Consider the following 25,000-nt stretch of genomic DNA (forward strand, 5'->3'; position numbering starts at 1 on the left):
CTTCCTCCCTCGGGGTCCGTGAGGAAGAGGAGCTGAAGTCGGGACAGATCCGGAGACAAACTCACCTGGATCGTTTTTCCTTCGAGCAGGACGAGCTGCACTTCCAGGATGGTTGATGTGAAGCAGAGCAGAGCGGCGTCTCCTCTGGACGGAGGCTGGGGCTGGGTGATCGTCGGATGCTGCTTCATGGTGACGGTCTGCACACGAGCAGTGACCAGGTAACACACACACACACACACACACAACACACACACACACACACACACACACACATGTTCATGTTAATACAACTTCTGTGAAACTCGTTCTATACGTCTAGCATCATCATCAACCTTTTAATGTGTCCAATTTATGTTTCCAGATTTGAAAACTTTTATGTGATTCCAGTAAAAAAACAATCAATATTGATACGTGTTTGATAGCAACTAAAATAGAAGAGCTACGTTCAGGTTCATTTATTGTTCTTAATTATCTAAAAGTCAAACTTATTGTATAAATTGCAAAAAAGCAACCAGAACTCTGTTTAATGCTGAATGTTGAACATGACTGAGACTCTATCAGAGTTTAAATTCTTTAAAGTTTTTGTGGTTGCATCAAAAATGTCAACAGACTTCAAACGTCACAAAGACGCTTCTTCTGTTAGATCCTCATCGTGATGTCATTATTTCAGTGTCGGTATTTGTCAGGGGTGTGTTTTTCTCTCTCTCTCTCTCTCTCTGTCTCTCTCTCTCTGTCTCTCTCTGTCTCTGTCTCTCTCTCTGCTCTCTCTCTCTGTCTCTCTGTCTCTCTCTCTGTCTCTCTCTGTCTCTCTCTCTGTCTCTCTGTCTCTCTCTGTCTCTCTCTCTGTCTCTCTCTGTCCTCTCTCTCTGTCTCTCTGTCTCTCTCTGTCTCTCTCTCTGTCTCTCTCTGTCTCTCTCTCTCTCTCTCTCTCTCTGTGTCTCTCTCTCTGTGTCTCTCTCTGTCTCTGTCTCTGTGTCTCTCTCTCTGTCTCTCTCTCTGTCTCTCTCTCTCTCTCTCTCTCTCTCTCTGTCTCTCTCTCTGTCTCTCTCTCTCTCTCTCTGTGTCTCTCTCTCTGTCCTCTCTCTCTGTCTCTCTCTCTGTCTCTCTCTCTCTCTGTCTCTCTCTCTCTCTCTCTGTCTGTCTCACTCTCTCTCTCTGTCTCTGTCTCACTCTCTCTCTGTCTCTCTCTCTCTCTCTGTCTCTCTCTCTCTCTCTGTCTCTCTCTGTTCTCCTCTCTCTGTCTCTCTCTGTCTCTCTCTCTCTCTCTCTCTCTCTCTCTCTCTCTGTCTCTCTCTCTCTTCTCTCTCTTCTCTCTCTCTCTCTCTCTCTCTCTCTCTCTCTCTCCTGGTACTGATCCAAGCTAACAGGTCCAGTGAATCCAGCTGTGAGAGAAAAACTGTGCTCATATGAACGCAGACATGACAGTCTTAAATATTTACGATCGTCCCCTGAAGGGGAGACAGTCTTGGGACCTTTCCCGGACCGGCATTATAAAACAGATGAGCATTTGGCAAAACATGTGAGAGCAAGTTAGAGCAAATATTCCGACTTCACTTTTCTACAAGTGCAAGTTTGAAAACATCTGATCTCCTGTGTGTCACCCTGAAAGACACCGAATCACGTTTAAGGAGACCTTCGACTTCATGAACGATTTCCTCCTTTGAGTTTTTCAAACTGAATTCTTTCAGGGTTTTTTGACTGCTGGTCTAAAGAAGCTGAACTGTCAGAGACCCGGAGCAGCGGCCATTGTTGACATGTTGGGGTCTAAATTTTTAACCGATGTTGAGGTGAGCTGCAGCACTCATGCGTGTTTGGCTGCGACGTGATGACAGCGAAGACAGTTTCAAACTGACCCCCTCCTTCAGAAACTGAATCTACTGAAGGGATGGACGGTTACACCAGCAGACCGATAATATCCACACCTGTTTGATGCCACGGCAACAAAAACACAAGTTGCACACGTTGTTTTTTTTATACTGTCGATCATTCAAACTGTTTTTAAACACGTCGGATCAAAAAGAATCCAAAAAGCTAAAATGATGACAAACTCAACAGATCTGTAATCTTCAAAACAACAACAACAACAACAACAACAACAACAACAACAACAGAGTCTCCATTTAAGCTCCATCAGCTCCGGCGACAGCCTGCTGTGTCAGTACGTCTATGAATAGTTAAACTCAGAGTGTCGTTTGTTTCCACACAGCTTCTTTTACTAACAGGAAGACGAGGGCGAGCTTCTGTTTCTGTCAACACCAACACACACACACACACACACACACACACACACACACACACACACACACACACACACACACACACACACACACACACACACAGTTTGTATTTCTGTACCGGTGGGGACCCTCGCTCCGCCTCGTCTTTTAATGAACGCCGGATCATAAACCTGAACGTTTAAACCAAATCTGGAGCTTCAGACAGATCTGAAGTTTGGAAAGACAAAATGTCCTCACTCTGAAAACGCAAAACACAAATTGGTCCTTTAAAAGATAGATGTACAAACACACACACACACACACACACACACACACACACACACACACACAGGTTGCCTCACAGCTGTTGGTAAACAAAGTGTCAACTTCAAAGACAACAGAAATGTACAAAAGTTAATTTCGGGATATTTAGTAACTTTTCAGAAAAAAATGACAATAATTCTCTTTTAAATTTGAAAACTAAAACAGTTTATCGATCTTTGATAGTAAACGCAATATATCTTCAAATAGTTCTGCAGGTTTGTATAACATATAGTTGTGGAGAAAAGGAATACCTCGTGACATTAAAAACATCTTCAGCAGCAAAAAACACAAAGTTACAGACGGAGCTACAAAGAGAGAGACAAGAACAATTTACAAAACTCGACATTTCTCAGGTCAAATCTGCGAGTCAGTCGTTCAAGCAGTCGAGCTGAAACATTGGCGTCCCACAGAATCTGTCCTTTAGTTTAGACCTCGACGGTCTCAGCGCTCTGATCAACCTGCCAGTATTTAGTTCTCCACTCTGTAGTTCAGATTGTAAATCTGTTGAACTACAATAAATGTAGCGTGAAGGCGGCAGCAGTAACTCAATCTATAGGGACTTGGTTTGAGAACCGGAAGGTTGCTGGTTAAAGTCCCGAAGCAGACCAGGATATGGAGGTTGGTCTGGTAGAGTTTAAATTCTGTGATCATGATAATCATTGTTTGATAGTTAAAATGTGACATTTACCTCGTAGCCTATGTGCTATGATGAAAGTTAAGTTAAGCCAGCGGCCTCGAGGTACCCGGGTGATTATGTCACACAGTGAACTCTGTGGCCGACAGACGAGAGCGCCCACGTGTTTGTCTGTGTAGCATTAAGTAAAACACACAGCTCGCCGGCGTGAGACTGTGACACCTGAACAAACATTAGGGTTTTTTTTTTTTCAGACTTACATCACCGCACTAAGACGTCACTTTCTGCTGACTACATGATGCTACGCTAACAGTGCATTTAGGTTCCCCTCATTAAATGGGAACTATTATATTTGCAAAAGAAAGGAAACAAACAAATCACTCAATAATGACTCATATTAGCCGGTATGCTACTAATTAGCATGATAATAAAAAAATACAAAAACCAAAAGGATAAACTTCTTAAATGTGCATTAAAACGCAGAACAACGAGCGAACAAGCAGGATGATGACGTTACATCCTGTGACCAGCAGGCGGCGATCTCTGTCCAGAAATTTAGACTGATTTGTTGTGTTTTCTATTTATCTGTAATTCTCTGCTCTTTAGTTGATCCGGTGGAGATGTTGAACCACACGCAGCGCTGATTTAACGGCTAATTATAACGTTACACTCTGTGTTTTCCGTGTGTCGTATCTCGTATCCTGATACGAAGACTTCCGCTGTGAGTGACGTGTGAACAACCAAGTCGGGAAGAGTTTCTGCAGTCTGCGTTACATTTTCTAGAAATTTTCTGGAGTGCATGAAAATGTATGAAAATGAAAATGGCTTCAGAAGACTGGATGGAAAAAGTCAAGATAAAGTTTGGGCTGAACCAAAAGGCCGTTTGTGTATCATCTGAAATGTTCAGGGTTTCATGGAAGTGAGAAAACAGCGTTAGACCTTTGACCACCCGCAGACCCCCGGTCCTCCTGTGACGACCTCTAACACACATGTTCATAGTTTAACCTCCACACCCGAATACACAGACCAGCAGGACTCGCTCGAACAAACGCTGTTTCTAATGTGCTGCTGATTTACAGATTTTAAATATGTGATGGACTCAAACTTTAAAAACAGCTGGTCACGTGATCAACATGTGTACATGTTGTATAACAGAAAACTTTTTTTTTTTTCTTTCTGTGATGTTCAGAAGTCCAGAACAGAAATCAGCCATAAAATATCTGTGTGTCTGTCCAGGTTACACATTATATTAGATAAGACCATGGGCGGTTTTAACATTAGGCAAAGGTAGCCTCTGGGCGCCACCCACATTTAGCCAGATGATAAATGAAAACTAGAAATTACCCAATAATGGGCATCAAGGTTTATTTGTGTTGCTGTGGTGTCAAAACAACAAGTAGTGTACGGTAGAATAATGTTTAAGATGATGTTGATGTGATAATCTTTATGTGCCCACAACAACAATATCACACACTCTTCCTTGTTTTTATGACATTGTCAGGACACAAGGCCAGAGCATCACTTCTGGGGACTCAACGTGTCAGTGTCCAACTTTACAAAGTGTCATTTTAGACCCTTTAAGTGTCATTTTAGACCCTTTAAGTGTCATTTTAGACCCTTTAAGTGTCAGTTTAGACCCTTTAAGTGTCATTTTAGACCCTTTAAGTGTCAGTTTAGACCCTTTAAGCGTCATTTTAGACCCTTTAAGTGTCATTTCAGACCCTTTAAGTGTCAGTTTAGACCCTTTAAGTGTCATTTTAGACCCTTTAAGTGTCATTTTAGACCCTTTAAGTGTCATTTTAGACCCTTTAAGTGTCATTTTAGACCCTTTAAGTGTCATTTTAGACCCTTTAAGTGTCATTTTAGACCTTTTAAGTGTCATTTTAGACCCTTTAAGTGTCAGTTTAGACCTTTTAAGTGTCATTTTAGACCCTTTAAGTGTCATTTTAGACCCTTTAAGTGTCATTTTAGACCCTTTAAGTGTCATTTTAGACCCTTTAATGCTGTTGCCATGAAACTGCATGGACTCAGGCTGTGAGTTTTTTAAAACATGTTTTTTCGGTCCTCATCATGTTATAAAAACAAGCACAGAGCTACACACACCTGCTTCTGTGTGATGCTGATTTTCCACATGATCAAGTCAGTTTCTTCAGTCTGATCAATGATTGATTGATTGATTGAGTTTCCCCCGCTGTGTGTCTGCAGGTGTGTGTCCATCTTCTTTGTGGAGTTTCAGGCTCATTTTGAAGCTGATTACGCTGCGACAGCGTGGATTCACAGCCTGGTTGACTGCAGCACCATGCTCTTTGGTCAGTACTGAAGCGAGGAATCGACCATGATCAATAATCAATGAATCCGTTGACTGACTCTGTGTGTGTGTGTGTGTGTGTGTGTGTGTGTGTGTGTGTGTGTGTGTGTGTGTGTGTGTGTAGCTCCCGTGGGCAGTCTGATTGCCAACCGATGGTCGTGCAGGGTGGCGGTGATGTTGGGGGGACTCCTCGCCTCCTGTGGGCTCCTACTCTCCTCCTTCAGCAGCAGCCTGGAGCTCCTCTACCTCAGCATGGGGGTCTTAACAGGTAGACACACCTGACATTTCCTCACAAACACCAGACATGTCCTCACAAACACCAGACATGTCCTCACAAACACCAGACATGTCCTCACACACCTGACAGGTCCTAACAAACACCTGACACGTCCTCACACACACGATACGTCCTCACAAACACCTGACACGTCCTCACACACACGATACGTCCTCACAAACACCTGACACGTCCTCACAAACACCTGACACGTCCTCACAAACACCTGACACGTCCTCACACACACGATACGTCCTCACAAACACCTGACACGTCCTCACACACACGATACGTCCTCACAAACACCTGACACGTCCTCACACACCTGACACGTCCTCACACACACCTGACACGTCCTCACACACACCTGACACGTCCTCACACACACCTGACACGTCCTCACACACACCTGACACGTCCTCACACACACCTGACACGTCCTCACACACACCTGACACGTCCTCACACACACCTGACACGTCCTCACACACCTGACACGTCCTCACACACCTGACACGTCCTCACACACCTGACACGTCCTAATTCTAAATTCTTAAGTGTTATAACTTTTGAAACTCACTTAATTTCTTTTTAACTCTCATGACTTTCCAGGTGTGGGATTTGCTCTCTGTTACACGCCCGCCATCGCCATGGTTGGCTGTTACTTCTGCAGACGGAAGGCGCTGGCGTACGGCATCGCCATGTCTGGCAGTGGGATCGGCACCTTTGTGTTGGCGCCAGCGGTGCAGCTGCTCATCGAGATGTACTCGTGGAGGGGGGCGCTACTCGTTCTCAGCGCCTTCGTGGCCAACCTGAGTGTCTGCGGGGCGCTGCTCCGACCAATCACAGTGAAGGAGGATGAGGAGGAGACGGAGGGGAACGAGGGGGAGTCAGGAGGCGGGGAGAAACCTGGTGAGGAGCTGTGCACTTCCTGTCACACTGATAGCTAATTACAAACACAGTGAGACTGCCTCATGGTTGCCTAGCAACAACAGAGTAAACCCTCACCTTTCTGTCTCCTGATACAGCCAGCATCTTGTCACATGACGCCGAGCTCGCATTAAAACTCTCCAGAGAGTCCGAGGACTGCCTCCTGTCGTCAGGAAACGCCGCCCCTACGCGGCAGAAGAGGCGGTGCTTCAGCTCCTACTTCCTGTCCAGTAAGGAGTACCGCTTCTTGCTGTTACCCGACTTCCTCGGCCTGGCGGTGTCCTTCCTGTTCCTGGCGAGCGGGTGCAGCCTCCCCTTTGTCTACCTGGTGCCGTACGCCCTGAGCGTGGGCGTCAGCCACCAGCAGGCCGCCTTCCTCATGTCTATCCTGGGAGTCATCGACATCGTGGGGAACATCACCTTCGGATGGCTGACGGACAGACGGTACGACTCATCGATGGACGCTTTACTCACATATAACCAACGCGCTTGTTTTTAAAACGTGTCTTTCCATCTCTCAGGTGTTTGAAGCCGTACCGCCTGACGTGTTACATCTTCTCCGTGGCGATGGAGGGTCTCTGCTGCCTCTTCACTCCGTTACTTCGCTCCTTCTCGCTCCTCGTGCCCTTCGCCGTCCTCTATGGATACTTTGACGGTGCATACGTGGCGCTGATACCTGTGGTGACGTCAGACCTGGTGGGAGCGCCATACCTGTCCTCTGCGCTTGGCGTTGTCTACTTTCTCCACGCCATCCCTTACCTGGTCAGCCCCCCAATTGGAGGTGAGAAAACCAAAAACCAAAGGTATAAAAGTTTGAAGAAGCGTTGTCAGAAGCTGATGCAGAGCTGGCTAAACACTGAAGCTTCAGTGTCCATCATAAGGCCACCTGCTGCAGCAGAGGAGGGGGCAGTACAGTACTTGTTTTGAACACTAGGGGTCAGAGTTACACTGACTTGTTTTGACACTTTAAAAAAAGAAAAACAGAAAGTTTGAAATAAAGAGAGACACTAAAACGAGGATATTTTAAGTCACCACGTTATCTTCTTCTCTTGCTGCAGGTTGGCTCGTCGACCTCACAAGAAGTTACACAGCCACCTTCTTCCTCAGTGGCGCCGCCCTGCTGGCCAGCTCGCTCGTCCTCACTACTGTTGCCTGGATACGACACTGTCGTCGCCATCAGCTGTCTACCATCGCCAAGGACACCAAGCCTGAGCCGCTCCCCGTTAGTCTGTCGGACCAATCAGAAATCAGCTATAAGAAGGAGCTGGCTGTCACTCAGGCTGTCGCCTCGTAGCGTCAGATGATTCGACCAATCATGTTCATGGACACAAGAGTCAGTGGTGGGAGCTGTGATTGGTTGAAGAATTCGTCTGTCAAAAATGAATAAAGTCTCCCAGCACTGCGACAGACATGCTTTTATTTTGTAGTAACAGGAGAAAAAGCCAAAAACCTCCAGCTTCCTGTGTGGATAGAGAGCCACTGATTGGCTGATTTGATCCTCAGAGCTGGAGCGCGACCGGGAAGAGCATCCGGACCGGATTGTAAACGGATTTACCGAACACACAAATGTTAAAGATGATCACTTTCTGCTTATCTCCGATTTTAAAACTTATCAACACTGGATGCCCAGACTAAACGTGGGCAAAGTTTCAGAGCATGTATGTTGGAGTAATCCCAGGATGAGTCTGCAGAGGGCGCTAAACTGATAAATACATCATGCAAAGCTGCTCTACAGGTTTCACAGACAATATGGGATCTTCAACAAAAAAACAGGAAACTGAACTTTGATGTCTTTGAGCTCACTGGATGAGCGTCACAATGAAAGAGTCACCTGTGTGATTAAATGACTCCACTGATGATGATGCCAAAATGTTCATATCAATGTGAAAATATGCAAGGTGCTTAAAAATGTTTTTATGACAGTATTTTTTTTTTCTTTTCAGGGAAACGTTTTTTCTTAAATAACTCTGTAAGTCTGATGCTGTTGAACCAACACTCAAAATAACCAATAAATAAAAAAAGAAATAATCCACAGAATCTGTCGTAATCTATTAAAAGGAGCAGTCTGTAAATCTGACCCCTAGTGTTTAAAAATAGGTACTGCAGTCTAAACTCTAATCACTACAAGGTGATTCTTTTTCTTCGGTTTCTCTACATTTGGAAACTCTTTGTTTTCTGACCACATAAATCTACCAGTGTTTCTTGTTTCATGGAAGTTTTAGTCTCTCGTCTTTCGAGTCGAATCCGGATTTTAACTTGTGAATCTGCTGCCTTTATTCTCTCGCTGAAAAAGCAAACTGTACGGAGAGCTTTCTAACTCCAGAAGAGCTCCTGAACTTTCAGCTGCATGTTTGTCAGATCTTACCTCAGGAGACCCCGCCCCCCCCACCCTGCCCCTGCCCCCCCCCCGACAGGGAGCGTCTCCAGCTGTGAGGTTCACATGTGAACAAGCACATCAGGAGAATATCATAAGTGAAAACGTCTTTCGAAACACGTCGTGAAGTAAACAGACGAGCGTTCGTCAGACGGAGGCTGGGAATCATTTTTTATTTTTTATTAAAGTCAGAAAGTCGTTCACTGAACTTTTATTCACCCCCGGCGATGAAAAACAAAATAAACTGTCCTAAAAATAAAGAATTAAGGGAGTCAAAAAAACTAAAAACTGTACAGATATTTAAAAGGATTTCTTCCCCGTCTTCACTTCCTGCAGGTTTTTGATCTCAGCTGTCTCTTAATGATGACGTGGTCGCTCTCCTTCTCTTCCTCTTCGCCCGACATCTGGAACAAAACAAACCTTCAATTAAATGTCTGAAACGTCTCTTAGAAGTTCAAGCTCAACACCGGGTGTCTCACCGTGCGCGGGGAATCAAACAGCGGCGAGGCGGCATCTTTCTTGAAAAGCTTTTTCCTGCCTCGTTTTGGTTTGGTCGCCGTGGTAACCACGTCCGGCCCGCTGACCAGGCTGAGGATGGTTTTAGCTGCAGAGAGAAAGAAATCAAACTGAGCGTTAAAAGATGCGAGCAGAATAAAGATGGACGGATCCGCAGCGCCCTCTGCTGGCTCACGACAACAAACAATCACTACGATGAAGGCCACACAGAGGTCGTGCTGCAGACTGTTGCCATGGAGACGCAGCGTCTCAGACTGGAGCGAGCGGGACTCTGACCTTTGCTGCTCAGGATGGAGGGAGAACTTTGGATCAAGTCTCCGATCTTCTGCAGAGCGCCGTCTCGTCTCTCCTTCGCCGCAGAGCAGGGCTGAAGGAAAACAGGAAGTCATCAGATGTTAAACACGGCGGACAGGAAGGAGCTCGTTAAAGTCTGAAAGTTTAAATTCTCACCTCTTTGTCGTTTCGTGCGTTTCTCACTCGGTTTCTTTTATTCTCGCTGAACACCAGGCCCTGACACACACACACACACACACACACATACACACACACACACACGGTCAGGTTTGTGACAGCTCTGCAGGTTTCACTGATCCAAACACACACACACACACACACCTGAACCTCGCAGCTCTTTCTCTTCTTCCCTGTAGTTTTGGAGGTCTTCTTCCTGTCGGCCATGTTGGATCTCAGAGGAGAGACTTGAGCCTCTCTTAGGACACGCCCACCACGTCTCTACACACACACACACACACACAATATTCGTACTTTAAAGAAGAGCTTTGAGCCAAACACACACAGCGAGAGAGTCCGTGAGTCCTGATGAAACCCACCTGTGTGCTCTCCTGCACACCTCCCTCTCTCTCCTCCTGCAGCCTCTGCAGCTCCTTCTGCACAGCCTCAAACTCCCTGCCTCTCCCCCTCCTCTCCTCCAGCCTCAGGATCTCCTCCTTCAGCTCCTCCACCACCGTCACCTTCCTCTCCTTCCCCTCCTCCTCCTCCCTCCTCTGCAGCTCCTCCTTCAGACGCTCCAGCTCTGACAGGGAGGAGAAACAAACTTCAGGTTCGTCGTCTGATCAGATCATGAATCAACAGATTTGGGGGGGATGAATGAAGTTACCTCTCCTCAGAGTCTCCACCTGTCTGCAGCTTTCTTCCAGAAGCTTCTCCCTCGCCGTCGCCTCTCGATGCAGCTCTGACACACAAACACAGAACACACACACATTACACACCATAAATCTTTACGATTCTTTCCAGCAGATTTCCCAAATCTAAATCTTCCCACCTTCCTTCTCTCTCTCCTGGTTCCTCCTCCTCTCCTCCTCCGATCGCTCCCTCTCCTCCAGCCGCCCTCGCAGAGCTCCACACTCCGCCTGAAGCTCCGCCTTCAGCCTCTCCAGCTGGCGAGACAGTTCTGCCTTCTGATTGGTTAGCTCCTCACACCTGTCCTCGCTGCAGCAGGAAGGAGAGAGGTGAGTTATACACGTGAGAATAATCCGAGCTGTGCCGATCATCTCTCTCGTTTACCTTCGTGTCAGATTTCCTTCCAGCTCTCTCTTTTCTTCCTGCAGCTCTTTGATTTGTTGGGATTTCTCCACCGATCTCTCCTGCGCCGCCCTGCTCTGCTTCCTCAACTCCTCCATGGAGGCGTGGAAAACACTGGTCTGCCCCTCCTCCTCCTGAAACAACCAACCGATGGTATGAGCGTGAAACGACTTCAATCCAAACAGACACCAAGGAGCAGAGCGAACCTTCATTTCCTGCCTCTGCTGATCCATTTCCTGCCTCCGCTGATCCATTTCCTGCCTCTGCTGATCCATTTCCTGCCTCTGCTGATCCATTTCCTGCCTCCGCTGATCCATTTCCTGCCTCTGCTGATCCATTTCCTGCCTCTGCTGATCCATTTCCTGTGACAGACTGCTGTGGGAGTTTTCCACGGCTTGGAGGCGGGTCTTGGCAGAGTTCAGAAGCTCTGATAGGCTGCTGGACGAGGCGGTCTGCTGGCTGAGCTGTGACTGGAGCTCGGTCACCTGGACAAGTTATTAAAGAGAAGCAGACAAGCTTCTTTAAGTTCTCAGGACCTGATTCACTCAAAGGATTCTGGGTGTTCTTAAAAACGAGCCGTACCTCCGTCTGCAGCTGGAAGATCCCGTTAATCAAAGCTTTGTTCTCCTTTCTCAGTTTGGAGGTTTCCCTCTGCTCAGATTCCAGAGACGCAAACACAGACGCACAGTTCAGACACTCGCCCAGATCTGAGAGAGAGAGAGAGACACAGACAGAGAGAGAGAGAGAGACACAGACAGAGAGAGAGAACGAGAGAATAGATTTGATGAAAAACAGGTTTTCCTTTGGATCAACAGAATAAATAAAGATTTGGGATGAAACGTGGATTAAAGTTCAGTCGTTACCTGTAAGCTGCAGAACCTTCTGCTCCAGTGAGACCTGCTCCTTCTTCAGCTCCTCCACCTCCTCCTCGCTCTGCCTCAGCTGCTCCTCCAGCAGCCTCCTCCTCTCCTCCTCCTCCTCCCGGAGCGCGGCCATGCTCGCCTCTTGCTTGTCGTTCTCCTCCTGGAGCCTCCAGATCTCCTCCTCCAGAACCACTGAGGAGGACGAAGGTTAAACATGAGTGTCTTCATCAGCTGCATCGACTGATCTCCTCCTCCTCCTCCTCCTCCTACCTCTTTTCTTTGCTGGTCCTCCCTCCTCCTCCTCGTCCTGCAGGGAGTCACGCTGCCGTTTCCTCTTCTCCTCCTCTGTCGCTGTTTGTCCTGTGAGACAGCTGCAGGTCTGCTGACGCTCCAGAGGCTCCGCCTTTATCTGAGAGACGGACACTTCCTGTTTACAACACGCCCACTGAGAGCGGTCACATCAGCGTACACCGAGCCGCTGTGATATCTGCAGCGTTTAAAGCAGAACTTCATTTCACTCTTAATAACTGTAAATAGTTTGATGTGGATGATTTGAAGTGTTTACGTCTCGGGTGGCGGTCTCCACCATGTCGTCCATGGCGGTCTCCAGCTTGCTGATGATTTCGTCTTTCTGCTGGCAGATCTCCATCAGCTCTGATAACTTCTCCTTCTGCTGCTGCAGACTCTAAAACACAACAAAACACCCGGCTCAGGTTAGAATGAAAGACGTCACGTCGAGAGGAACAACTGTCCAATCAGAGCAGAGCATGACCTGAAAAAAGGGGGGGGTCATGGGGGAGGAGCTTAAGAAGGCACAGCAGTTATTTAAAACCTTTAACAGATCCTTTATCTTATTAATGTTAAACACCAATTAAAATCCAACATGGCGGCTTCTTGCATGGCGGCTTCAGATCCGACCTCGCGCTCTCTTCTGTCACATTAAAGCCAGAACACTGAACAATCGAGCTTCCTGTGCTGAAAGGAGCTGAAGAAGGAAACCACAGAAGAAGAAGTGAACAGTACCTCCATGGCCGACTGCAGCTGGTCATGTGACTTCTGCTTCTCCAATCGCAACGCTTCAAGCTCTGCAATCAGCAGAACACAAAGATACAACCACCCAATCAACAAAACAAGAGTGTGTGTAGCTGCAGTGTGTGTGTGTGTACCTGCAGTGTGTGTGTGTGTGTGTACCTGCAGTGTGTGTGTGTGTACCTGCAGTGTGTGGTGTGTACCTGCAGTGTGTGCGTGTGTACCTGCAGTGTGTGTGTGTGTGTGTGTGTACCTGCAGTGTGTGTGTGTACCTGCAGTGTGTGTGTGTGTGTGTGTGTACCTGCAGTGTGTGCGTGTGTACCTGCAGTGTGTGTGTGTGTGTGTACCTGCAGTGTGTGCGTGTGTACCTGCAGTGTGTGTGTGTGTGTGTGTGTACCTGCAGTGTGCGTGTGTGTACCTGCAGTGTGTGCGTGTGTGTGTGTGTGTGTACCTGCAGTGTGTGTGTGTGTGTGTGTGTACCTGCAGTGTGCGTGTGTGTACCTGCAGTGTGTGCGTGTGTACCTGCAGTGTGTGTGTGTGTGCGTGTGTACCTGCAGTGTGCGTGTGTACCTGCAGTATGCGTGTGTACCTGCAGTGTGTGTGTGTACCTGCAGTGTGTGTACCTGCAGTGTGTGTGTGTGTACCTGCAGTGTGTGTGTGTGTACCTGCAGTGTGTGCGTGTACCTGCAGTGTGTGCGTGTGTACCTGCAGTGTGTGCGTGTGTACCTGCAGTGTGTGTGTGTACCTGCAGTGTGTGCGTGTGTACCTGCAGTGTGTGCGTGTGTACCTGCAGTGTGTGTGTGTGTACCTGCAGTGTGTGCGTGTGTACCTGCAGTGTGTGCGTGTGTACCTGCAGTGTGTGTGTGTGTACCTGCAGTGTGTGCGTGTACCTGCAGTGTGTGCGTGTGTACCTGCAGTGTGTGTGTGTACCTGCAGTGTGTGCGTGTGTACCTGCAGTGTGTGCGTGTGTACCTGCAGTGTGTGTGTGTGTACCTGCAGTGTGTGTGTGTGTGTGTACCTGCAGTGTGTGCGTGTGTACCTGCAGTGTGTGTACCTGCAGTGTGTGTGTGTGTACCTGCAGTGTGTGTGTGTGTACCTGCAGTGTGTGTACCTGCAGTGTGTGCGTGTGTACCTGCAGTGTGTGTGTGTGTGTGTGTGTGTATGTACCTGCAGTGTGTGTGTGTGTGTACCTGCAGTGTGTGCGTGCTCAGTCAGACAGCGTTGAGCACTCTGAGCGTCTTCTTTGATTTTCTCCAGATCTTCAGTCAACGAGCTGATGAATCCTTCTAACAGAACCTCCTGCTGAAGATACAAACCATAAATAGTGTTATTGATCACCAACAATCACCTGTGTGTGTGTGTGTGTGTGTGTGTGTGATCACCTTATTGGTCTCAGTGTTGAGGGCAGAAAGATCGACCGTCTTGTTGACCAGATTCTTCAGGATCTCCACCCTCTTGTCTGCTCGCTCCTCCATGATCTCTCTCTCCTTCTCCAGACGCTCACTGACACACACACACACACACACACACACACACACACACTCTTATTGCGGTATCTTCCAGGTGTGGATCTCTTTAATTCTCCTGGTGTGTCAGAGTGTGGAGGGTTCATGTGAAGGATGTTACCTGTAGTCTTTCTCCATCTTGTTGAAGAGCTCCATGAACTCAGAGCTGACTTCTTCTCTGATCTGAGCCTCCAGAACCAAACGCAGCGCCGCCTCCCTGTCGGACTGAAGACACAAAAACTTCATCTTCATCATCTTCGTGTGACGACTTCACAGCTCCATCAGAGAAGATGTTTGGATTTCAACTTTACCTTTTGTTCTTCCTCCATGGTCCTGTCCTCCTCCTCGTCTTCCTCTCCTCCTGCCTCCAGCACTGTTCCCTCCATAGCACTCTCTTCTTCCTCCTCCTCTTCCTCGTCCCAGTCTTCACCGTCCTCGTCCTCCATCACATCCTCCAGCGTCGTTTCCCAGGCGACCAGCGAGCTCTTCCTGCCGCGCCCGGAGACATTTCTGCGCTGATCAGCCTCGTCGATGATCATCGACAGCTCCATGGCCGACTTGTGGGGGGCGTCGTCAATGACAACCGGCCTTGTATTCAACACCACCACCTGCACAGAGAGAGAGAGGACAGGTTGAGTGTGGTGGCGTTCCTCAGGGCGCGTACTCCCGTTCTGTGTGTGTGTGTGTGTGTGCGTGCGCTGACCTTCTGGGCGAGAGCCGAGAACTTGAGGACGTTGAGGGTCTCGTCGAAGCAGGACGAGTTCTGGTTGATGTTGACCACCATGGAGACTCGGCCGGCACCACAGAAGAAGAACTGCAGGAAGTGGGTCAGCTTGGACTCCCTGAAGGGGATGTGGTGCTGAAACCTGCAGAGGAACACATCGTGAGCGTGACGTCTCTCCGACAGACACAGACCGGGTTCAAAGACGATGATGTCATACTTGGCGTGTTGGTTGAGTCTCATGGCGTTGATGCATTTCCCGAGAGTCAGCAGAGAGGTGTTGATGTTTCCCGCCTCCTTCAGTCGCTCTCCTGTGTTTCGAGTCCGAGAACATCGCTCAGAGCCGGCGAGGTCACACAGAGCCAACCTACACACACACACACACAGATTATCATTTACAAGGAATCAACTTTAAAACCTTCTCCTCCGCGTAGCGTTCTCAGTGCATAAAGCGTGAGCTTACTCGCTGATACCGAGGACTCTGGGAACTCCAACATCGTCCACTTTGAGGATCCTGATGGAGAAGATGCTGTGGCTGCAGAGACACACAGAGTTTGGGATTTTGTTTCCATTGATCGCTCGTCTTTTTAAATCACTGAACACTGGATCTTTTTGAGAATAAATAAAAGTTTGATGAAAAGAGAAAACAGCGCCTGACTGACCTCCTGCTGGAGAGATGGTTCAGTTTGGTGGAGGAGAAACTCTGGTTCTTCTTCCCGATCTTCATCACCCTGTAGGCCTCCTCCGAGCTGTTCACCTGGACCCACCTCAGGTCTGACACACACACAATCAATCCAACTTTATTTATGAATTCAACAAATATAAGAGCAGGATGGATCGCCATCTCAAGTGTGGTCCAATCAAATCAACAGCATGCTAACGTAAACACACAGTGAAAGATCACAACGTGAAGGAGTGATACCTTTAATGAAGGAGTTCCCTTTGACGTCCTGAGAGAGACGCAGCGCCGTCCTCCTCTGGTGTCCGCCGGGAATCTGAACATCACAGATGAAAACGTTGTTTAAAAGCGAGAGCGTTTCTCCGGCTCCTCACGTCTTAGTGACGAGAAAAACTTCAGAGAGTGAACGATCGGTTTTAAAGGCAGCGTCTGGGATGGAATATCTCCGAGGGCTTCAGCTTCATCTGATCGTGGAGTTTAAGACACGTGTGTACCTGTTCCAGCAGGTCGTGGATGTTGTCGTTGTAAATCTCACAGAAAGAAACCCAGACAGAATAACGGACGTTTGAGGAGACGTCGAGGCAGAAACTGTCAGAGTCCGAGGAGCTGTTCACGCTGCTGTCAGTGCTGAGAGACGAGCCTGAACACACACACACACACACACACACACACACACACACACACACACAGTCAGGACTTTGAGTTAAACGTTTTCTCACTCTTTACTTGAAGAAGCAGCAGATTTGACACTTGAGTAAAAACATCACAAACCGTCCAGAAACGTTGATCTTCCAGCTGTCAGACTTTTGTCGCTCTGCAGAGAGAAAGAAAACATCCTCACACTGTGCACAGATGGCGTTGTGTGTGTGTGTGTGTGTGTGTGTGTGTGTGTGTGTGTGTGTCTCTGACCTCCTTCAGCAGCCTCAGCAGGTTCTTCTTGCTGCTCAGCTCTGCCGCCTGCTGGTCTGGAGTCAGTCTGCTGAAGTCTCTGCAGCGTTGAGGCTTCAGATCCGTCCGGCTGTACAGACGACCCTCGATGCTGTTAAAGATCACAGACAGAGAGCGCGGCAGCAGACCCGAATCATGGTCCGGACCTGAAATTACAAACAGCGGAGATAAGAAAGAGGAAACACAAGCTGGGCCACAGTGGATCACTTTTTAAATCAGGTTGTGTTTCTGACCGAGGAATGTGAAGGTTTTTCCAGCGTTGGTGACCCCGTATGTGAACACCAAACAGTTTCCTCCATCCAGAACATTTCGAGCCAAACCTCGAACGGACCCCTCGAACACCTTCCTCTGACTGGAGTCCGGACCGAACACCTGAACGAGACAACCAGACAGGAGCGTGAATGTTTGGAGCTAAACCACGTATCTAACGTTCTTTATCAGAGACAGGTGATGTCACAGCTACCTGCGTGAAGCTGAACCTCTGTGCTGTTTGTGGGAGGGACTTCTCATTCTGCCTGTTTGATTGACAGTTCCTAGGAGCCTTCAGGACCACAGTGTCCGGTCCCTCAATGGTCACACACTCCTTCAAAACAAAGAAACATAAAACAGTTCTTATGCATGAAAAACTGCACACACTTTTTTATCCAACCAACAGTCAAACAGGAGTTGTATGATCTTATTTTGAAACTCTTCCTGCAGGGTTCCTGTGCGTTTTGATGTTACCTGTGAACCTTCGCTGTCACTCTCAGCTGCAGTGAAAGGTCGAACCCTCAGGTACACCTGAAGGTTCTCCGACTGTGACGAAACAGTGTCCTATAAGAGGAAAAACAAACGTGGCTACAGGAACGAGCAGTACGATAAACCGCATACAGTAAGTGATGGAGACAGACTGACCTGTGCTGGAAGAGAAGCAAATTCACCAAACAGATCTTTCCTGATGTCATCCACCTCCACCGGTCCAACTCTCTCCGGTTTCCCGGCAAAACAAGATTCCATCATCTCTGCCAACGAAAAACAGAAAGTGATCTTTACTGTCATGGACGTGCAGAAGAATCCATCAAATCTTTCTCTCTGAGCAGCGGTGTAAACTACCAGCAGAAAGATTTTAAAAATATAAAAGGATAAAAATAAAAAGTACAGATTCACAAAACGTTTAAGATACTGTGCAAAGATGAAGCATCAACAACACATGTGCGTGGACTTGTATTAACCAAGCATTATAATCACACACTTGAGTTACGTACTTTGATCACGTCAGACCATAAAGCACGTTAATGGCAGAGAGAAGAGCTTTAAAAACAATACTGTTACCGTTGTTGTTAGCATTAGCCACAAAGCTAACCCCCATAAAAAAAACAAGCACGCATCAGCTAATCCTTTTTAACTTATTTACAGAAGAAAAAAAACGTTGACTCAACAGTCTAAAATATTTAAGGAGAGTTTAACTTACTCTGGATGTTTTTTTATTCACTAGGCACCACATTTATAGTAAGAAACATTTAAAAGGAAAGTAACGTTAGCTTTCGTGGCTTCTGCTTCGTCTCCGCGGTTTAGTTTTTAAACTGAGACCGGCCGACCAATCAGATGCCGGTACAGAGGGACGTCACGTCAGCGAGATCTCGCTTGCACTCTCGGAATCAAACTCGAGCGAGATTATGTAGCTTCAATAATAACTAAAATAAATAATAATGTATTGAATTAGCTGTTTTATAATATTGTTAAAGAAAACCGGTTTTTTTCATGGAAGGATTCTTCAAATGATTAATTCTTAAAAAACAAAAATCGAATCGGCGGATGAAATTGACGTCATCAGCCGTGGCCAGCGCGAGCGCAGGGCAGGAGGATTTGGAGCGGATTTGTGGATTACAGCTTCAGATACAGCAGCTAGCTGCTAATTAAACTCCTTTATCCGGATAAAAATCTGACTTTGAAACGCTTTACGACAATTTTTGAATTACAGTCAAACTGCTTCGTTATTAAAGGCGAATGTCAGGATAAAAGGGCCTCGGTGGGAGACGCAGCGACACGGTTTCCTTGACAACGGTGAGAGAGCGTCGTCATAGTAACTAATAATAAAAAAAGGCTTTAATACTTTATTAGTTATTTATTTAAGTTATAAAGTTTATAATAGTTATTCCCAACGATACTTCGAGACTTTCAGTAAATAATAGTAAATAATTATTATTGAGTACAATCATATCAGGCGGGGGGGCATCGGCAGATCTGAGGGTGCGGGTTGGGGTGTGCCGGAGCTCAGACAGGTAGAGGGAGGAGCCAGGTGATGGAGGGGTTTGTAGGGGAGCAGTTTGAAGTTGATACGCTGTGGGGACGGGGAGCCAGTGGAGGTCGTGAAGGACGGGGGTGATGTGTGAAGTTTCTGAAATGAAAGATGAATACAGATGACAAGAAAGCTCTGAAACAGAAGCAGCACAGTTAGTTATGAAGGAAATGTTCAAAACCTCAGTCTTAATTCAGGACTCTTTCTTGCAGAGATCTGGTGTGAAGCGACCCCCCATCATGTCTTCTGTGGAGTTGAGCGGTAGCGATGGAGGGAAGTGGCTGGACGCTCACTACGATCCGGTGGCGGGTCTGTACACCTTCTCGTCCTGCGTGGACCTGGCCGACCTGAGCGGGGACGGAGAGAGCCGGCTGGTGTTGGGGGACCTGGGCTCCGGCTCGTCTGGGATGAAGCTGAAGGTGTACCGGGGCACGGCGCTGATGAGCGAGAGCACCCTGCTCGACCTGCCCGCCGGCCTCGTCGCCTTCTTCATGGACCTGCACGAGCCCCGCATCCCCGCCGTCGCCGTGGCATCCGGACCCTGCATCTACGTCTACAAAAATATGAGACCGTACTTTAAGTTCACTCTGCCGGGGATGGAGGTGAACACGCTGGAGCAGGTTGGTTTGTGTCAGGACACACACACACACACACACACACACACATTTTGTACTATGGACCATTAAAATCTGGCGCTCTGATTGGTTCAGGATGTGTGGCAGCAGGTGAGGGAGGGGCAGATCGACCCTGTGACCCTGAAGGAGATGTTGGAGAGCATCAGGAACAAGGCCGATGTGCCGCTGTCCGTCCGCTCGCTCCACTTCCTCTCTCTGGACACGAACGACATGGACGAGTTTATGCAGCTGCACAAGCAGCAGCCAATCAAACGGCAGGTAACGCTCACATCAATAACCAGTAAATAAACAACGAATCATTGCCACAACTAAGAATGTGCAATAACATATCTGACTGCTGCTGGAACGAAGGAAAGTCCTGAGTCGTTTAGTGGAACAGTAAGGCATCACTAGTCGCTCACTGAAACCGAGCAGGATCGCCTTTAATGATCAGAAAGGGAACCTTAAGTGACTCTCACACATTATTAACCCTGCGTGTGTCTCAGACGGTCATCACGTGCATCGGCACGCTGAAGAAGAGCACGGCCGACGAAGACGGAGTCAGCTGTTTGGTGATCGGCACGGAGAGCAGCGACGTCTACATCCTGGACCCGGAGGCTTTCATCATCCTCACGAAGGTAACGTCCCCACACACTCAGCACGTCAACGTTATGGACTCTTCTAAACGCTTCGATACCACGAGAGGACGAGACTTGTAGAGAGGAAGCTGAGTAGTAGAAGTACAGTCACATGGTACGAATGAACAAATAGAAGCAGTTTGACCGTGAGCTCGGACTGAAAGCTTCACTAAGATGTGATGTTGGACGCTTCTACGTTTCTGCCTCAGATGTCTCTGCCTGCCGCTCCCACCATGATGGATGTGACGGGTCAGTACGACGTGGAGTTTCGTATCACGGTGGCGTGTCGCAACGGGAACATCTACATCCTGCGAAGGTAAGCTTTTTCATCCCTTACATTTGAATTTAGCAAAAGACTTCATCAGATAAACTTTGACAGGAATCCCAAAAATAAGACGAGGACCTGACGGACGTCTGTGCTTTTGTCCCTCAGAGAGTCGGACAAACCGAAGTACTGCGTGGAGCTGTCGTCTCACCCCGTGGGTTTGGTGAGGGTCGGGAAGAACATGGTGGTCGGCTGCAGCGACGAGAGTCTGCAGGGTTTCACGCAGAAGGTAAATCTGAGCGGATCAACTTCAACTTCAAGAAAGTGTCAGAGAACTTCAAAGTCTTTTTCTTGACTTCAGGGGAAGAAGTTGTGGCGAGTCGACCTCCCTGCTCCCATCTGCACAATGGCGTCCATGGACCTCCCCTCCAAAGGTTTCCAGGCGGTCCTGGTGGGTCTGGCTAACTGTGAGGTCCAGCTGTACCGGGATAAGAATTTGCTGAGCACCATAAAGACCCCTGACGTGATAACCAGTATCTGCTTTGGTCGCTACGGGCGCGAGGACGGGACCCTCATCATGACCACCAAAGGAGGAGGTCTGATGGTGAAGATCCTGAAGAGGACCGCAGCCTTTGAGGACCGGGACAGCGCCCCGGGGCCGCCGGTGGCTCAGAGCATCCGCCTCAACGTGCCCAAGAAGACCAAGCTGTACGTGGACCAGACTCTCCGCGAGCGAGAGAACGGCGTGGCCATGCACCGCGCCTTCCAGATGGACCTGAGCCGCCTGCGTCTGGCTGCAGCCAAGGCCTACGTCAAAGCTCTGGAGTCCAGCATGACCCCCATGTCCTCCAGCCTCACCGAGCCCCTCAAGATGAACGCCGTGGTGCAGGGCCTGGGCCCGTCCTTCAAACTGACCCTGAACGTGCAGAACACGGCGGCTTGTCGGCCCGTCATTAACCTGGCCATCAGCTTCCTGTTCGACGAGGGCCTGTACCGCATGAAGAACCCGTACATGAGGATCCCCCTGCTGGTTCCTGGACTCATCTACCCGGTGGAGACCTTCGTCGAGTGCACCAGCGACAAGGGCATCTCTGACATCATCAAGGTGTTCGTCCTACACGAGGGGCGGAGCTCCCCTCTGCTGACCGCCCACATCAACATGCCTGTCAGCGAGGGACTCATGCTCAACTGACCACAGTCGGCCCCGCCCCCTGATCACTGACCAATGACGATCGATCTGTTACAGAGTCACTTTACGAGGTTTACAGCTTAAACTGTTTGATAGCAGGGCGAGTTTTTGGTGCCCAATAACGGGTCAGTTCTGAACGATCACACGGTCTGAACTTCACAACAACAACAGAAACGTTTTTAAGCAAAAGCTGCAGCCGGAGAACAAACAGAGAGACAGAGACAGCGCTGTTTATAACGGACATTAACACTTTAAACCCTCAGAGACGGAGCGAGGCTGCAGAACAAACAACAGAAACTACACCGATATAAACGATACGACGCCCAGCAATAAGACGAGGTGGAGTTTAAGAATCACGGGGTCGATGAAGTGACAGAGCGGCTTTTAAAACAAACAGAAAACATGGTGCAAATATTCATTTCACATAGAAGATGAGAAACAGATAAATATTCCTCCACGTGTGGAGACTGAATGTTTGTAGATGAGAACACAGACTGTGTCCATGTGTTTGTGTAGTCTGGTTGTACAGTTGCTGTGTGTCTTTGATGTGATGTATTAATGAGGCTCTCACACGCATTTCAACCTGTTCACACGCCACACCTTGGATTCCTCACGCAGAGCGATGACCACAGGGCGTGAGACCGTGACTGGATTAAACATAGGTTTTAAAATGTGTGAGACTTGACAGCTCTGTTCAAATAATGTCTGTTGGCACTTTACTGTAAGTTGTTTTTAAGCATTAAAAACAGAAGTTGATTGGTCGGCTGTTTGGCGTGCTGGAGATCAAAGGTGAGGACAGGTAAACATGAGCAGGAAGTCCTCTGTGTTGAGAAATAATAAATAGTCCCCGATAAAAAAACTGTTGACCTGCTTCTGCTTATCGAGCTGCGGACTTTCCAACGTGTCCAAAGAGGAACATCATCGTCTATAAAAGCAGAGAGCAGCTTCAGTGTTCAGCTTCAAGCAGAAGAAACTTTCCATCGTCCAGGTTTGACGGAGCTGAACATGAGAGTCGCCGTCGTGTTGCTGGGTGAGAAACAGATTCAAACTGACCAATCAGAAGCTTTAAAATGAACTTTGTTATCAATCGAGCTGCAGATGTTCTGGTTCTGAACCGGACCCAAAACTTCATGGAAAACTGCGACCCAAATTTTAAGATCATTTTTTCAATCAGTCTGATTTTAAGACTTTCTGACACAGTTTTACCTTCATGACCCACTTTTGGGTTCCGACCCTCCAGTTCACAACATCTGGTTCTGAACTGGAGAGTTGGTACCAAAAAGTGAGTCGAGCATTTTATATCTGGCAAAAAAATATGGTGTCAAAAAGTCTGTGAAGAACTTTTTAAACTTTTTTTTACCATCGGAGGTCCAAACTGAACAATTTCACATTAAAACATTCTGATTGGTTGAAAAGATAACTTGGATCGAGATTTACATGAAGGAGTTGGATGAAGCTCCTAAAGCTCAACCAGCTGATTTAAACAACTTAAATATTATAATATATTCTATAAAATGAATTATTGAACACAGAAGTGAAATTATCATGTTTGTCAATAAAGAGAAAAAGTTAAAACCTTTGTTAAAATATAAAGAGAAGCTTGTGGCCTGTGTGTTTGACTGTATGTGGGGACACTTGTCCCATTAGGGGACATGACTGTGGACCACAGAAAGTCAAGATTAACACTTTTAAATATTATAATATTTATGTAGAATAACAACTGTACAGGAAAGTATTTGAAAGCAATTTAAATTTGTGTGTGTGTGTGTGTCCAGCTGTGTTCGTGTGTGTGTGTGATGGCGAACAGTTTGGCCAGCTCTGCGCTGGAAACCCTGATAACACGAGGAGGACCAGTGACAGCTGGGGACAGGGACGCTATGGGGCCCCACGGTAACACACTTTGATATATTTAGAATCTGAACAAATGAAATATGAGGACGCAGTAAAAGCTTCTGTTTAAAAATGATGTTATTGTATAAATTTAACAAAGAGAGAACTCTCCCCTTCTAAGTTTCTTTAACTCGTCTGTAGTGTAATAAGTGTATTAAAAAGGTTACTGACTGGTTTTAAGCTGGCAGTCCTGCAGTACCCCTGATCACCACAGGAGGGCAGCTGTAACACAGAGGATGCAGGAAGTACACCGCCCCTCTAAACCCTCTGAACTCACTGATACTGTGGACCATCTCATGTCCCATTCACCACAAACATGTCCCATGATTCAGCCCTCAGCTTCAGGCTGACCACAGTAAACATGGCCGACCGTTTGTAGGCGCCAATCTTTGACTGTGTCCAAAACTTCAGATCTGAAATCTGTTTTATCTGCTTGAAATAAAGAGTTAAATCCTCCTTTCTTCCCAACAAATGACCGTGGTTCGAGTGTGATAACACTCAGCTCATCATGATCCCTCATGTCTTGCAGACTGTGGACGTGAGTCAGCTGTTAAATCCAGATGTTTACTGTGAGTCAGCTGTTAAATCCAGATGTTTACTGTGTTCCAGGGGCACCAGGACGCATAAAGGTCTGGACATCGTGTGCCAGGACGGATCGGTGGTCTACGCTCCGTTTGACGTGACTCTGGGAGGCAGAGTCATCGTCTACACTGACCCCAAAAAAGCTGCCATCAACAACGGCATCAACCTGAGTGGAGGGGGTCGGTCCACCACACGCGTGTTAATGATCAGATGACCTGACTGAGTTTGAACGTTCACTGAGATAAAGTGTCTGTTTCTGCAGGTCTGAAATTCAAGTTGTTCTACGTTCAGCCGGATCGAGTCAGCGGGACAGTCCGGAAAGGGCAGAGGATCGGCGTGATGCTGCCGATGCAGCAGGTTTACCCGGGAATCACGTCCCACGTCCACGTCCAGATGACTGACAGGAGCGACCCCACGCCGTACTTTAACTGATCCACTCTCTGTCTGATTCCCTCAGGATCAATAATCTATCTATCTATCATCTGTCACATTCAAGCTTCTGACACTTTCCAAAAATAAACTTCTAAAAATGTGTAAAAAAGTTTGCTTGTGATTTTTCTTCATCACTTTTTTTTGTGGCTGACGCTTCGACTCCGAACAACGAGACTGACTAATCAACCTTTCAGTTTAATTATTGATCAACATTTAAGTATCAGTTTACACAAATCTGACAATCAC

The 25,000-nt window shown here is 47.6% G+C and overlaps 4 protein-coding genes across 6 annotated transcripts; 3 read left to right on the top strand and 1 right to left on the bottom strand.

Annotated features, from left to right (window-relative positions):
* Positions 1-48: 48 nt before the first annotated feature.
* LOC306817520 (monocarboxylate transporter 12-B-like) lies at positions 49-9,043 on the top strand. The gene is made up of 7 exons (XM_079334466.1): positions 49-218; positions 5,380-5,483; positions 5,607-5,750; positions 6,372-6,671; positions 6,788-7,133; positions 7,211-7,470; positions 7,748-9,043. The coding sequence occupies exons 1-7, from the start codon at positions 109-111 to the stop codon at positions 7,981-7,983; spliced, it is 1,500 nt and encodes a 499-aa protein (XP_079190592.1). The 5' UTR covers positions 49-108; the 3' UTR covers positions 7,984-9,043.
* Positions 9,044-9,217: 174 nt separating this feature from the next.
* Positions 9,218-18,431, bottom strand: LOC306817496 (uncharacterized protein). 3 transcript variants are annotated; one of them, XM_079334428.1, is made up of 32 exons: positions 18,317-18,431; positions 17,761-17,867; positions 17,590-17,679; positions 17,330-17,449; positions 17,100-17,238; positions 16,828-17,012; positions 16,690-16,732; positions 16,413-16,558; positions 16,162-16,234; positions 15,902-16,013; positions 15,703-15,774; positions 15,460-15,606; positions 15,222-15,384; positions 14,830-15,126; positions 14,640-14,743; positions 14,396-14,516; positions 14,204-14,312; positions 13,008-13,069; positions 12,550-12,669; positions 12,255-12,411; positions 11,985-12,176; positions 11,704-11,828; positions 11,328-11,606; positions 11,104-11,255; positions 10,862-11,028; positions 10,697-10,771; positions 10,410-10,612; positions 10,195-10,311; positions 10,030-10,089; positions 9,856-9,946; positions 9,543-9,667; positions 9,218-9,467 (listed from the first exon to the last, which is right to left on the bottom strand). In XM_079334428.1, the coding sequence occupies exons 2-32, from the start codon at positions 17,863-17,865 to the stop codon at positions 9,387-9,389; spliced, it is 4,032 nt and encodes a 1,343-aa protein (XP_079190554.1). In that variant the 5' UTR covers positions 17,866-17,867; positions 18,317-18,431; the 3' UTR covers positions 9,218-9,386. The 3 variants fall into 3 exon arrangements, with proteins under 3 accessions (XP_079190554.1, XP_079190555.1, XP_079190553.1); XM_079334429.1 differs by having other exon boundaries at positions 12,255-12,393; positions 14,204-14,315; XM_079334427.1 differs by having other exon boundaries at positions 14,204-14,315.
* A 251-nt stretch (positions 18,432-18,682) lies between these two features.
* Positions 18,683-21,920, top strand: bbs1 (Bardet-Biedl syndrome 1). The gene is made up of 7 exons (XM_079334443.1): positions 18,683-18,909; positions 19,357-19,764; positions 19,855-20,037; positions 20,265-20,396; positions 20,606-20,712; positions 20,830-20,950; positions 21,023-21,920. The coding sequence occupies exons 2-7, from the start codon at positions 19,384-19,386 to the stop codon at positions 21,851-21,853; spliced, it is 1,755 nt and encodes a 584-aa protein (XP_079190569.1). The 5' UTR covers positions 18,683-18,909; positions 19,357-19,383; the 3' UTR covers positions 21,854-21,920.
* A 910-nt stretch (positions 21,921-22,830) lies between these two features.
* On the top strand, positions 22,831-24,863 carry LOC306817504 (leukocyte cell-derived chemotaxin-2-like). Its single transcript, XM_079334447.1, has 4 exons — positions 22,831-22,880; positions 23,626-23,740; positions 24,350-24,501; positions 24,585-24,863. Exons 1-4 carry the CDS (start codon positions 22,856-22,858, stop codon positions 24,752-24,754), a joined length of 462 nt encoding a protein of 153 aa, XP_079190573.1. The 5' UTR covers positions 22,831-22,855; the 3' UTR covers positions 24,755-24,863.
* Positions 24,864-25,000: the final 137 nt, after the last annotated feature.

This window comes from Symphodus melops (assembly GCF_947650265.1).
Source record: "Symphodus melops genome assembly, chromosome: 21".
Taxonomy (NCBI): domain Eukaryota; kingdom Metazoa; phylum Chordata; class Actinopteri; order Labriformes; family Labridae; genus Symphodus; species Symphodus melops.